Genomic DNA, 13,607 nt, shown 5'->3' with positions numbered 1-13,607 from the left:
GGTATTTTATTAGCTATGTTATATATATTATATATGTATATTATATATGCTACATTATTATATCTATATTTTCTTATATGTTATTTATATATGTTATATACCAAAATGAAGCTTTCTCTTCTTTTTCTTTTAAAGGGTAAAACACGCATGCACATGAAAGAAGAGAGACACCACAAAGCAGGTCATTTTCACCAGATGCTGGGAAAAAATAACTCTCTTGGTATAGGAATTATGAAGTGACATTTCCATAACAAAATTCTCTCAAAGTGACACTATTTAAGTGAAAGTGAGCAAAACTACATAACGACAGACTTCTTTATCACCTGTCTTCATTGCAATGATTTAAAAGCCTATCCCTTCTCAATCTCCTAAGGAATTGGGAACTTGTAAATCTTCACATCCCCTCCTGTCTCCCTCAATACTTGGCCAAGTACCTTGCTCAAAGTAGTTGCTCAATAAATAACTTGTTGAATGGACACAGTAATTTCATATCACAATTCATATGAATGAGGATAAAAGAACAAAATGAAGAGAATGATTCAGCTGAGATGGCCCTAAAATAGAGGGCTTGGCAGAATTCAGGATTTGTAATGCTATTATAGCATTATGGATTTGGTATAAAAAGATCAATGTCATAAACCGCATAGTAGTGCCAAGAAAGTAATTTTACTTTCAAATTGGAACTTGAAAGAAAAGCAAATATCATCGACATGATGAACAAGATGTTTTTCTTTTGTGAGAGGTACCCTGCCAACCAATTTAATGGTATAAAAGTGAACTACCTGAGACTTGAAGTCAATATGTGATATGATAAAATTAGAATAAATTTACCCGGCCTAGCTCCTCAGCTTTTCAAACTCAAAGACAATGAAACCAAATCTTTGAACTGACTGGTGAATAAAGCACTCTGAGAGAACTGCTCCTCTAGAATATAAATGATAATAAGAATTAAAGGAGCTGTATAAAAGACCAAGATAATAAAGTTAGAAATTAAAAATTAAAAATCATTTGGAAACATATATATGGAGCCAAATTTGTTCTTTTGATAACTGCCCTTACTTGAGGAACCTGAACAAAGTGAATCAGAATATTTTTTAATTAAAAAATAAATGAAATATAAAAGACCTTTCCTCTTCCCCAAGTTCAGGCTCACGTTTCAAGAAATTTCTCTGCTGGCAAATGCAACATATAAGATATAAAGCTGCCCATTAAGCAAAGAAATGCCTAGAAAGAACTTAGAAACCTGAGGGCGGGGGGGGGAGGGGGGCGCGGGGAAATCAAGAATAACTGCTATAATAGCTGTTATAACAACTTTTAAGAATCCTTTCAGCAAGAACCTACAAAAGTAAGATTCAATAAAAAAGGAAAAGTTTAATATTACCAAAAATATCCTCTACCCAAAACTTGGCATACATAATTATCACATCACAGAAACTTTCAACATTATCTACACACAGAAACCAACAAACCTTTTCATATATAGACAAATTAGACTAAATCATAAACATACCAAAGATACTTTATGATTATTTAAAAAAGCCACTACTACCTAAGAACAAGTCTAAGACAAGCAAACAGGAAAGGACGGAACCAAGAATCAAGAATCACAGCTAACATTAAATTCTACAGTTTAAAATCATCAGAAAGAACTGCAAGTAGAGTCAATGATCTGAATACCTTTGTTGGAGCAGTATCCATGAAAAGCTATAGAAAAAAGAGAGAGAGAAAACAGCGTAAAACTTCCATATAAACTAGAGAATCCAGATGAGACGTACATTATTTAAATATCCTTGAATTTAGGAAGGTTAAAATCAATTTTATATTGGAAACTGTCTTTTTAAAGTAATCACAGCCTAAAATAGTAGCCAGTCCTTCTTATAAAACAAAGAAATGAAATGACTAACCACTGAAACTAAAAACCAAAGAATAATGGAAACAATATCTGGAGATTGGTTAGCTCCCACTGTGCCAGTTTCTGTCTCCAAAACAATCACTTTACTTTCTTTCCACAACTATCCCTGTGCCTACTTACCTCATAAAGGTGCTGTCTAAAGTGAGAAAGGGCTTTGAAATGTTCAGATAAACCAGTCTATATCCATGTTTTTTCATGTTAACGTATAGATAATTATAAAAGTAATTTTAATGTGAAGGACCTTAAAGAACTGACTTCGTTAAAACATTCTGTGGCTAGGATGGGATGGAAAACAAAATTCTAGCTACTGAAGTTCATTTTCCCAGTATAAATATAAAAAAATATATGTTCTTATTTATGTTCTTATAATGTTAAATTCTTATTTATGCCCAACTCCTACCCCTTCCAAATAAATTGTGTCCCTGTGCTATATATTAAGTATGGAAAGGCCCTTTGAAGGGCAATTTGCTTTACAAAAATCCAAAATGCCCATCTGCTAACTCAGGCACAATCATGTTTTAAATTAACCATACTGAAAATACATATTCCACCAGTAAAATATTTGTTTTATTTTCCATAATCTTCTACTTTAAGCTCTGTTGAGGCCTTTGCATCTTTGTATGTTTAATAAGAGCCTCCCCCCACCCAAGCTCAGCTGCAATTTAATAATAGGTAACATAAATTCTTCAGTAAAATAAAATATATATGCCAGTAACCTCAGAAATGAGGCAATAGCTTCGGCTTATTCTTCCTCTTATACAAAATCTTTAAAGAGAAGCCATCACATTTTCCCAAGGCCCCAAAGATGATCAACACAGCGTGACACCTCCTCCTCTGCCCTCACTAATAACACCGAGCCAGCCTCATCTGAAGCATTTATGCTCCGAAGATCACTCTTAGACGCACAGTGAGGAACACACTGCGTTTTCACTGTGCTGATTCACTAAACCTTTTGTGCAAGTACATGTATGGAGGAAATTTTTGCTTCCTAGCTTGAAATTCTCCCAACAATGACGAATGTCTCGGTGTGCCCTTTGCATTCCCGGCCTACCCCACTGCTGTCAAACATTTATCACTAGAACATTTATAAGCCCTGACAGTCAACGAGGCACTAAGCCAAGTACTTCACATGCATCCCCCTCACTTCAATCCTCACAACAACTCTATGGGTTATTTTTAAACAGATGAGGGAATTGAGGTTCTGAAAGGTTAATAGTAATCTGCCCATGCTCAATCACAAGTGTGGGCAGACTAGCTTTCCCCTGCATCCTCAGGCCTAACCATTGGATTAGTCAGCCTCATAGAATTATGTCTCTTCAAAAACTCTATGATCAAAGTTTTTCTTCCCCATAGATTTCAACCAGAACATGTTTCCTCTATCACTAATTCTCCCTCAGACCCTCCATGCTTTAATTCTCAGTCAACAAAGAAAACATAAAACTCTGTAAGAGCAGGGACTTCTTTGTCACCAGCTGTGCTCTATTTTTAGCACACACACAAAAAACCGTCTAGCAGGCTAGGTATTCATTACACATTTGTTGCATGAATGAAGCATCTGGAAAATTTGGGCTGTAATGATGGCAAATTTGGAAAACAGCATGAGCTCTGGAAGACCTGAATTACATATCTGGTTTGCTCATTTTTCCAAGTTCACTCAGTAATTATTAATCTAATTCAACTTTATAGATGCTACTTACTGAGTGCCTTTTATGACATGATCTGCTGGCCTAAGCAGCACAGGACTAACTAGTAGAAGTTAAATAAATAATCTGAATAACTCAGCTTTATCACAAACAGTTGGGCTTTTAGCATAGCTTTGCCAAAAAACAAACCGCATCAATTTGACCAAACCACTTATCTCTGGTCCTTGGCTTCTTTGGGAAAAAGTGGAGAGGTGGGTTGTTTCTAGATGGTCTCTTGGAAATTCTTTCAAAAACAAAGCACCTATCCTATCAATTCAGCAATCCCCCACCCCACACCATCTGCCTGAGACTGTCTTGGAAAATCCCAAGAAACGTGATCTGTAGGTGCCAATGCCCTCCCCTTCCATTCTAAACTTCCACAATGAAGTTCCATTCCAGTTTTCCCTAACCCCAACAGGGAACTGGGCAATTCATTCTCATTCTAAGGAATAGAACAGTTACAATTTGCACTGACTGACAATGGCAACTGCCTTGCTTTAGTACCATCTTTGCAACCCAATTAGTCTACTTTTCATCTCCATGCCCATTCCTTCTTGTCTATTTAAGCAGTAACATTGAAATTGGGTTAAATTTTTTCCTGTATATGGTGATGGAATAGTTAAGGAATTATATTTAAAGCAGCTAACTGACACTGATACCATCAGACATAAAGCTATTAAGGAACTAAACAAGCATGTAAACCAAGAAAATAAATTCACAAGACACACAAATTTAAAAGTATAGAAACAAGTAATACACAAGAAGAAAAATAAACACCACATACTTTGATGAACTTTAATTAATGAAATGCAATATGAAAACTCTTCAAGAAAAATGATTTTATTTCCCCCTTGATTCAGCACTCTACATAACAGCATTCCTTTTCCATCAAGAAAAAATATATTACTGCAAACAATGACTATGCATGACTATTTTAAACATAGTAAGCATTCAATACTTTTTTCAATTAATGAAAATTTATTCATTAATTTTCCTTGTCTGGTGATAAGTGGTGTGAATTTTAAAGATCCTAAAAATAAAGGATGGGGCACTACATCTGCTTTATTTTAGTTGATGAATATTTAATACACCATCATTAATCAGTGCTTTCAAATGACAATCCTGACCTTGACTTGAGCTTCTTCAATAAAATTATTTACTGTTTTAATATAGACACTCCTTAAAAGTTAGAATAGCATGGCAGAAAGTGGAAAACTTGAAAAAAATGAAGGTAAATAATTTTAAGGCACACCACCAAGAATCTTTTAGCTAGTAGTAGTACAAATTTTCTTAACTAACCAGAAGTTTTAAAAATCAAAAAGTGAAATAAAGTTCTGTACCAACTATCAAATCCTATAAATTATCAAACAGATACAGTAGTTTTGCGAGTCTTTACATTTTTTTTCCTGATGTTAATAATGTGCACTGTGGCATTTGCTCATCCCTCTTTCCCTGCACAAGTGATTTTTGTCATTTATTCAAAAAACATTTATGGAGGGCTCTAAGGGCTTGGAGTATAGAAAAAGACTCAGACCTCTGGCCTCAAGGAGGTTCATAGGAAAATCAGATTCCTCAGTGGGTCTAATTTTTCTTCTTTGGTATTTTTCCTTATCTTGGGACTTATCTAGTTCCAAATCCAATTTAAAATTCTCAAAAAAAAAAACAAAAAAAACTCCCCATTTTCCCCAACTTCCTTGGCTAGGTACCAACTCTTTCTGAGCATATCTTTACTCAGTATATCTTTAGTATTAATGTATATAGTTTACACAATTTATGCCTGTTCTCCTGGTACACTGGAACTATACTAGGAATACAGCTCAAGTAAAAAATCCATGCCATTGCACATGGTAGGAGCTGGATGAGTGGCAAAACAAGAGGTTTGAGAGGGTCAGCATGGGACTAAAATGTTTATCAGACTGTTCCTACTAAGTGTACATACAAGAATAGATGCCCAGTGAAGATATGCAACTGGCTAAACACTAAATAATAGTGACCACATACCAAAGGATTATAGGGACAAAAATAGGCCTCAAAAAGCCTATGTTAAATGCAAACACATATATCCTGAGATCTATGGGAATTCAATCCACAGATAAACAGGTTGCAATCAAATTCTCAAGGGACTAAAGTAAAAAAAAAAATGTACCTTAAAAATACATTAGAAGTGACAATGTGCGTAAATTTTTATAAACCAACTTCACTGTAAAAGAATCTTCACGGTCCAATAACAAACGTTGGAAAGAATGTAGAAAAACTGGAAGCCTCATATATTGCTGATGGATATGCTCGTGATGCAGTCATTTTGGAAGTATTGGCTTCTCAAAATGTTAAACACAGAGGAACCATGTGACCCAGCAATTCCATTCCTAAGTATATATACCCAAAGGAATTGAAAACACGTCCATGCAAAAATTTGTACTTGAATGTTTATAACAGCATTTTTCATAATAGCAGAAAAGTGGAAACCCAAATGCCTATTAACTAACAGTGGATAAATATAAGGTGGTATGTCTATTCAGTGGAATATTATTCACCCATAAAAAGAATGAAGTCATGGTACTTGCTACAATACAGATGAACCTTGAAAACACTAGGCTACATGAAAGCAGTCAGACAAAAGACCACATATTATATGATTCCATTTATATGATATGTCCAGAAAAGAAACAGAAAGCAGATAAATGGTTGCCAGGGCCTGGGTGAAAGACGGAAGGGGGAGTGACTGCTGATAGGTACAGGGTTTCTTTTAGGGATGATGAAAATGTTTTGAAATTAGCGGTAATAATTGCATAACCTTGTAAATGAATATACGAAAGTCCATGGAACTGTACACTTTAAAAGTGTGAACTTTATGGTATGTGAATTTTATCTCAATTAAAGAAATAAAAGGAATCTTCACAACATAGCCAAGTCCTAAATGTAAATCAAGAGATCTTAGCGGTATATGAATAGGCAAAAAAAGCATCTGCAAAATACTTCCTTGACTTACATTTCAGAATACTTGACTTACATGTTTTAAAATTTTTTAGAAGCTGTCAATGCTTAAAGTTATTTAAAAATGAAAATCAGGTGACAACAAAGCAAGGAGAAACTGTCATAATTTGGAATATTTTAGAAATCGTGGCAAGCAAAATTAGACACAACTTCAAAGCACTGACTACATCCCTCTTCCCATCTCCGCAAAGAAACTATATAAAATTTCAGTATCTGTAAAGTTTTTCCTTTACATTTTTTCAAATGGAGAAAGAAGTACAGTATTTTAAATTCGTATACTTTGGCTTAGCATCTTCATTGCCAGAAATCTGTCTACAGATACAGTCACGCATGTATGCAATCACTGATGCTAATGCAGCCATTTGCAACAGGGACCGGGAATATCCCAAAATACCACTTATTACCATTAAATAAATTACAATTCAGCCATAAAATGAATATCATGTAGCTATTAAAAAGAGCTATATTTGTTAATATGGCACAATTTCTAGAAACTTAAAATATAAATAAAAAATAGAAGGGAAAAAAGCCATATTAAGTCCAATAAAAAGTAATCCAAGTATGGGATCCCTGTATGATGTTATGCATGTTTGTTTTGTAAGGTCACAACTTTTACTATACATGTATTGCTTATGTATGTCACGTATGAATGAAATACTTCAATAAAGTTAAAAAATATATATTAAAAAAAAATAATCCAAGGGAGCAGATGCGGCTCAAGGAGTTAAGCGCATGCTTCCCACATGGAATCGTGGGTTCGTTCCAGTGCCTCCTAAAAACAAAAACAAACAACAAGCAAGTAAAAAACCATCTCAGGGGAGCCAATGTGGCCCAGTGGCTGAGCGCCAGCTTCCCACATCCAAGATCCAGGTTCAATCTCCAGTCCCGGGACCTCAAAAAATAAAATAAGTAATCCGAAACCTGCATCCAAAATTATTTTATCTTATATATCACCTGAAGCAGTCTGATTTAGCCATTTTTCCAGGAAACCAAGACTATTGCTTGATGGGCACTTGGAGAAATCCCAGAGAAAGTGGATTACCCTTACTTCGCTGGAGCAATCTGCAGTGAGAAGAGACCCTTCCATTACCTTGGTTTATAATCTGAATAACAGTGTTTTGATTTTACATAATGCAATAACTCTTTCCTCAGAATTCTGCTTGGTGATATTTTCTGAAGTCAACTCCTGGTCACTGACTTCTGAAGGCCAGACACATTGCTGACTTTTATCTCCATGAAAGAGGAGGAAGATTTAATTTCAATGACTTTGCTGTCAAAAACTTCCTTCCTTTCTGATGAAAAACAACCTAATTGTTCATCAACAGGGAGCCGTCTAAATTATAATACATTTGGAGGATGGAATACCGAGCAGTAATTAAAATCAAATGAGGCAGTTTTGCATGCACAAATACAGAACAATCATTCTTCTAAGAACTACTTAGAAAAGAAAACAATGTGCAAAACAACACATGGTATGCTGTGGGTGGGTATCGTAGAGAATACATACCTATGTATGCATGCATAGTCTATTACTTGAAGGATTCACAGGAAACTGGGAACAGTGGTTGCCTCTGGGGAAGATACCAGGTGGCTGCAAGACCAACTTTTCACTATATACTCCTGTGTACCTTTAGATTTAAGAGTTCTGTAACATGTGTACCTTTCTTGCTCCAAAATTTCATTAAATGCTATTAAACTTCCTTTTTAAGAGAACATAAGGAATGTGCAGATCCCCCCATACCCCTTGGCGGGGCCATGCCTCTGCAGTGCACACCATGAAAGGACCTGGTTTCTCTGAACCTCAGCAAGCTGGCTTCACCTCCTGCAGGGACACCGCCCGCCAGGTGCCTTAAGGCCACCCCTTCTTCCTTCTCCTCAGTCCACCAAAAGCTAAGAAACCTTCCACTCTGCTCTCAGCTGTGTTTTGAACAGACCTTAGTTTCCAGACTGTCCATCAACCTAGAATATAATTTCTACTAAATTCCTTTGCCCAAACTCTTTCTAAATTAATGTTCTGACCACCCCAGTTTACCTGGTTTATCAAAGGCTAAGAGCCGGAAACAGTTCATAAAACCCCCACATGCCTTGCTTTGCACAAACACTGCGAATTCCCTCAAAAGGTTGATAGCTACACTGTTTACAAAACGTTTTCACAAACATCATCGCATTTAATGTCTTCACACGCTTCAGTGTCAATCCTGGCAAGCCTAACAGCTGCCAGCTCGGATTTATTAGTCTTCAAGGACTGTAGAATCCGCACTAATAAAACTGCTATCAAAGGGCTGCTTTTCTACCTGTTCTGACAGGCTAAGATTTTTCAAAAATGACAACTCTGGTCACTCAGCATGCTGAATGGCTCAAATGCCACAACGTGACACATTCCTTGTTGAAGCACCAGAGGGGGAATTATCTCTGGGAGGTCTGGGGTGTGCTAGTGTGTGCGCCTGGGGAGGGGGAGAACGAAACTAGGACCAGGGAAAGGTTGGATTTGGCTTCCGCGCTTGATTCGGGAATGCTGCGCCCTGCGGGGCTCGCTCGATTTCCTACGGAGCAGCCGAGCGGTTTGGCAAACGCCAAACAAACAGGGCAGCACCCGTGCCAGGCGTGTTCGGCGCGCTCGGGGAATCCTCTAGAGCTGATTTCAGGGGCTCAAACTTACAGGAGAGCCAGCGGTGCTCCCAACCCCGGCGGGCGGTGGCTACAAGAACTTAAGGAAAACCAGAGGGGGAGGAACACATTCGAGGCGCCGAGCTGACGCCAGCAATTCAGAAAGGTGACCCTCAGCTCATCTTGCGCGGGGAGGAGGGGATAGAACGGGTGAAGTTACAGCTCATAACAAACGCAGATGGAAACTTGGAATGGGGGGTTCCCAGGAAGCCTGGATGCTGAAGGGGGTGTGGCCGGCTGGGGCTTTTATGGGGAAGGGGGCTGGAGGCGTGTCAGTCGGGCTAGGGAGAGGGTCCTCGGCAGCCTGGGTGGGTGGCCTAGGAACCCAGCGCGGGGTGCCCCGCCACGCGCTCGCGGGCTCACCGGTGATGTCCAGGTACAGCTCGTCCTGCCGGTCCAGGCGGTGCCGCTCCTGCGACGTGGAGCTGCGGCTCTTCTTCACGCCCGGCGAGGTCGACGAGGAGCGCCGCGAGCAGGGGGGCGCGGCGGCCCAGCCTGGCCGCCGCTCGCTCTTCCGCTTCATGGAGGCGGCCGCGGTCCGTCAGGGGGCCACGAGCATGGCCCCGCGCGCCCGCCCGCCGAGGCCCCCGCCGGCCCCGCGCGCGGGCACTCGGGGCGGCAGGCGCTGCGGGGACGGCGAGCGCCGGCCGAGCCCGCGGGGAGGCGGCCGCGCAGGAGCGGGAGGAGGGGCCCGGCCCACGGCGCCTGCCCCGCTCCCTCCGGCGGCCGCCGCGGGACCCGCGCCGCAGCCCTCTCTACAGCGCCTCCTGCCGCTGCCGGCGCCCCCAGCCCGCCCCCAGGTCCCCGCAGCCCGCTGGTGCCCGCCGAGGCAACAAAAGTGCCGCGGGCGGATGGGGCTGCCGGGGTAACCGCGCGCCCACGGCGGCCGCGGACGCTGCGGCGGAGTCGCGGGAGCACTGTGGCCCGCGGCTCCCGGGGTCCCCAGTAAGGCAGTTCCAAGGAGTTTCATTCACAAAAAAAGGGCCCACAACCCTCCTCGGGGCCCGCAAACGGAGGTCTTTCATTGGCCAATGGGGCGTGACGTCACGGGGACGGGGCCTTTCTACAGGCGAGTACCCGGTGACGCCATAAAGAAAAGTCTGAACGGTTCCACCAACCAGAGATAAAGTACCAGTGACCCTCTGCCGGCACCCCAACTTTTCTGGTTCCTCTGTGTCCCCTGAGTGTCAAGGCCACAGTTTCCAACTTCCTTTAGTGAGTTGTCAAACCTTCACAATCCCATTCTAGTAACTTAACTCCAGACCTTTGGCATTTATGTGGGATTTTTCGTTGTTTTGTTTTAATATTTCTTGATTCCCCTTGTAATTTATGTCAAATGAAAAGATAAGCTGTTGCAATGGTGCTGGCTTGGGAAAAGGGTATGACTGATTAAATTGTACGCAGCTATATATAGAATTAAGGTAAAGTTGATTTTAGAACTTAGGAAGAACTATTTAAATCAGCTACGTTCTATTTATTGACCCATGCCCTGCATTCAGAAAAATCAAATACTTAGTAAGGAGTCACAGAACTATTGGGGAAACACGATCTGCCGTAATGACTTGCCGGTACAGTCAAGGATTCCTCATCTTGGAAGCCAGTCCCCGCACTGACTCAGTAATTTTATACACCAGTTGCTGTGTTTTTCTTAGCTAGGATGTCAACAGGTCCAATTATGCTGTGAAGTCCTGAAGCAAGCGGCGAATTTACCAAATAGTCCTTGAACTTTTATCTTACAATCTGTAGGGTAATAGCCCTTCTGTTTTCACTGGGTTAAAATAATACCTTATCTCTCTCCAACTTGACGGAAAGGGACGTTTTGGAGGGCCTTTTAAACACACATCCATGCTAGCCTCTAAAAGGGGCGAGAAGATTGGAGGGCAGTCTTTGGATTTCATAATCCAAAATTATACAGCATCTGCAAGCTATTCCTGATTTCACAAATAATTTAACTTTTTACCCTGCAGTTCTGGTTACTTCCAGTCTGGAAATGAAGGATGAATTTGAGTCAGTACCCCTGGAAGGCTCTCTGAAATGCAAATTTTGAGAAGGGGTCCTCAAGGATCTCTATTTAAAATCTATTGTTCTGGAACTTTACCTTAAACTCTGCTAAATAAGGTGGGGAGAGGGCTGGGGAAAGATGGTCCTAAATCCTTGCAGTCACAGTCTGGACTGGGAACTCTTTAAGAACTTTCCTAAACTCTGTGATCATGTTCCTTTCCCCCACTCTTTCCCATAGGGAAATCAATGAAGCATTAAATTACAATTAAATTTAAAATGGTGGTACTGTTTGTCTGTGGGGGCAGCAAGGAAGTAAGAGACTTGGGAGGCTGTGAAGTGCTTGGTAAACAAAAACCAGGGCCAGGGGCCAGGTCATGGAACCTCTGTTTTAATCAGGAACAGGAGGCCTTTCAGACCCACCTACACGCTCAACAGCAGAAAGGTCCACCTGGTTTTCCAGAATCTCTGGGATTTTACAATATTCGGGTCTTGTTTTGAATAGATATTCCAGTTGGCTGCTTCTGAGGAATGAAAGCCCTGGGGCCATGGGAGTTGTCAGCTTGGTTCCTGGAATTACCTAAATACAAATACCGTTTGACATTCTGTGTTTATCTAGTATCAAGCTAAGACTAAAAAGCCAAGATTTATATCAATTCACTTATACCTGGTTCGTTTTCTCTCACCTTCAAATATAGTGTTGAAGCTAGAAATTCTATCAAATTGTATGTAATTTAATTTTTTAAAAGTGTTGGAAATACAGGTAATTGTACTATTTAGCATTTTCACATTTTACAAATATGTAAAATTTCACATTTTACAAATATGTAAATCTCAATAAGAGATGGTATATGATTACACATTGTAATTATGGGGAAATATCTTCCTTTCTTGGTAATAGGAAGTCCATGTACTAAGTATACACATTAGAGTTTTAAAGGCTTTTTATATTTCTTTTAGGCTATGTCTAAATAGTGGCAGTGTTGCTGAGCTGATACTGGTTTTGCGTGTGTCACTTCTCTTGGTGAACAATTTGACTCTTCCCCTCTTTGATAAGCTGACCTCTAGGCTCTGAGAATTTAATGTACAGGAAATGTATACTTTTCTTGCTTGGATCATTTTTCACAACTAATCCATAGAATTTTTTTTTAAAGATTTATTTTATTCATTTATTTCTCCCCACGCCCTCCTTGTTTGCATTTGCTGTGACTATTGTGTGCTTGGCTTTCTTTTTAAGAGGCACTGGGACCAAACCTGGGACCACCCATGCAGGAGGGAGGCACCTAATTGCTTGAGCTATCCTTGCACCCTGCTTTGCTGTGTCTCTCATTGTTTTCTTTCTTGTGTCTCTTGTCACATCATCTTGTTGTGTCAGCTTGCTGCACCAGCCCATCAAGTCACCTTGCTATTTGGCTTGTCTTCTTTAGGAGGGACCAGGAACCAAACCCAAATCTCCCATGTGGTAGGTAGGAGCCCAATCACTTGAGCCACATCCACCTCCCAATCATAGAATTTTAGAGCTTGAAAAGCACCTTAGACAATGTTTGATCCAATGCTGCCCTTTCACACTGAGGACATGGGGACCCAGATAAGTGACAGTTGCTGGGCTGGGCAACAACTTTAACACTCTCCAAGGACTCAGGGTTGTCTTTCTTGGAGCTGTCTGAGCTTTAGAGAACAGAAGCAAGTAGCTGTGATTCTCAACATTTTGGGCAGCACAGTGAAAAGCAAAAGAAACGGGGGAGGGCAGGGGTTCTGTAAAATATTCCTTTTTTTCCTAGGTAAATCTATCCTGAAAGAAAACAATCATGGAACATTTTCCTACATGATTATTTCAGGTAGGACATATTCTGACAATTTGAAATCTTACACTAAAATTAGAGGAAACCGGTTCATAGATACGTGATGTTAAAGTTTCAAATAAAAATGTAACTTCCACAACCAGCAAATTACAGCTTTAGGTATGTGAAGTAAATAATTGGGCCAGGATCAAATATCCATAAAAAGCAGAAAGATTGGATGATAGACATATGAGAAAATGCGCACATATTAACGTCTTCACTAGAATATTTAAGAAAAATGGTTTTGTTTAACTGGTTATTCTGGGGGCCCCACATTAATCTAAAACCCCCATGTTCCTGACCTGGAGACTGAAAATCTTTTAGAATTGTTAAAAAGGGAAGGAAATTAATGCTTATTGAGTCAACATCTACTAGACATTGTGCAAGGGGCTTCACACAAAAATCTTTATTAGATTTTACTTTTGTCATTTTATCAGCGAGGAACTGCACATTTGAGAGGTAAAGACAAGTATCCCAGGTCTTACATTGAGTTTGACTTAGAAACTCCTAGTA

At 40.1% G+C, this 13,607-nt stretch overlaps 1 protein-coding gene and 1 long non-coding RNA gene across 7 annotated transcripts in view; one reads left to right on the top strand and one right to left on the bottom strand.

The window, feature by feature from the left end:
* Nucleotides 1–5,640, top strand: part of LOC131279416 (uncharacterized) — a 36,518-nt gene extending 30,878 nt beyond the window's left edge. Inside the window, exon 3 of the long non-coding RNA XR_009186748.2 lies at nucleotides 136–5,640. This is a non-coding gene — a long non-coding RNA (uncharacterized lncRNA). The remainder of the gene's footprint in view (nucleotides 1–135) is intronic.
* CDC14B (cell division cycle 14B) overlaps nucleotides 1–9,910 on the bottom strand; it is a 134,253-nt gene extending 124,343 nt beyond the window's left edge. For 3 of the 6 annotated variants that reach the window (XM_058301545.1, XM_058301543.1, XM_058301546.2), the window contains exon 1: nucleotides 9,619–9,890. In XM_058301545.1, the coding sequence (XP_058157528.1) occupies nucleotides 9,619–9,778 (160 nt within the window). In that variant the 5' untranslated portion in view covers nucleotides 9,779–9,890. Of the gene's footprint in view, nucleotides 1–9,618 lie in introns of all 6 variants that reach the window. The other 3 variants (XM_058301547.2, XM_058301544.2, XM_023592418.3) reach the window with 3 other exon arrangements.
* Between the last annotated feature and the right edge of the window lie 3,697 nt (nucleotides 9,911–13,607).

Source organism: Dasypus novemcinctus, chromosome 8, assembly GCF_030445035.2.
Source record: "Dasypus novemcinctus isolate mDasNov1 chromosome 8, mDasNov1.1.hap2, whole genome shotgun sequence".
In the NCBI taxonomy this organism is placed as follows: Eukaryota; Metazoa; Chordata; class Mammalia; order Cingulata; family Dasypodidae; genus Dasypus; species Dasypus novemcinctus.
The sequence above is the reverse complement of the archived record's forward strand: the minus strand, read 5'-3'. Positions and strand labels throughout refer to the sequence as shown.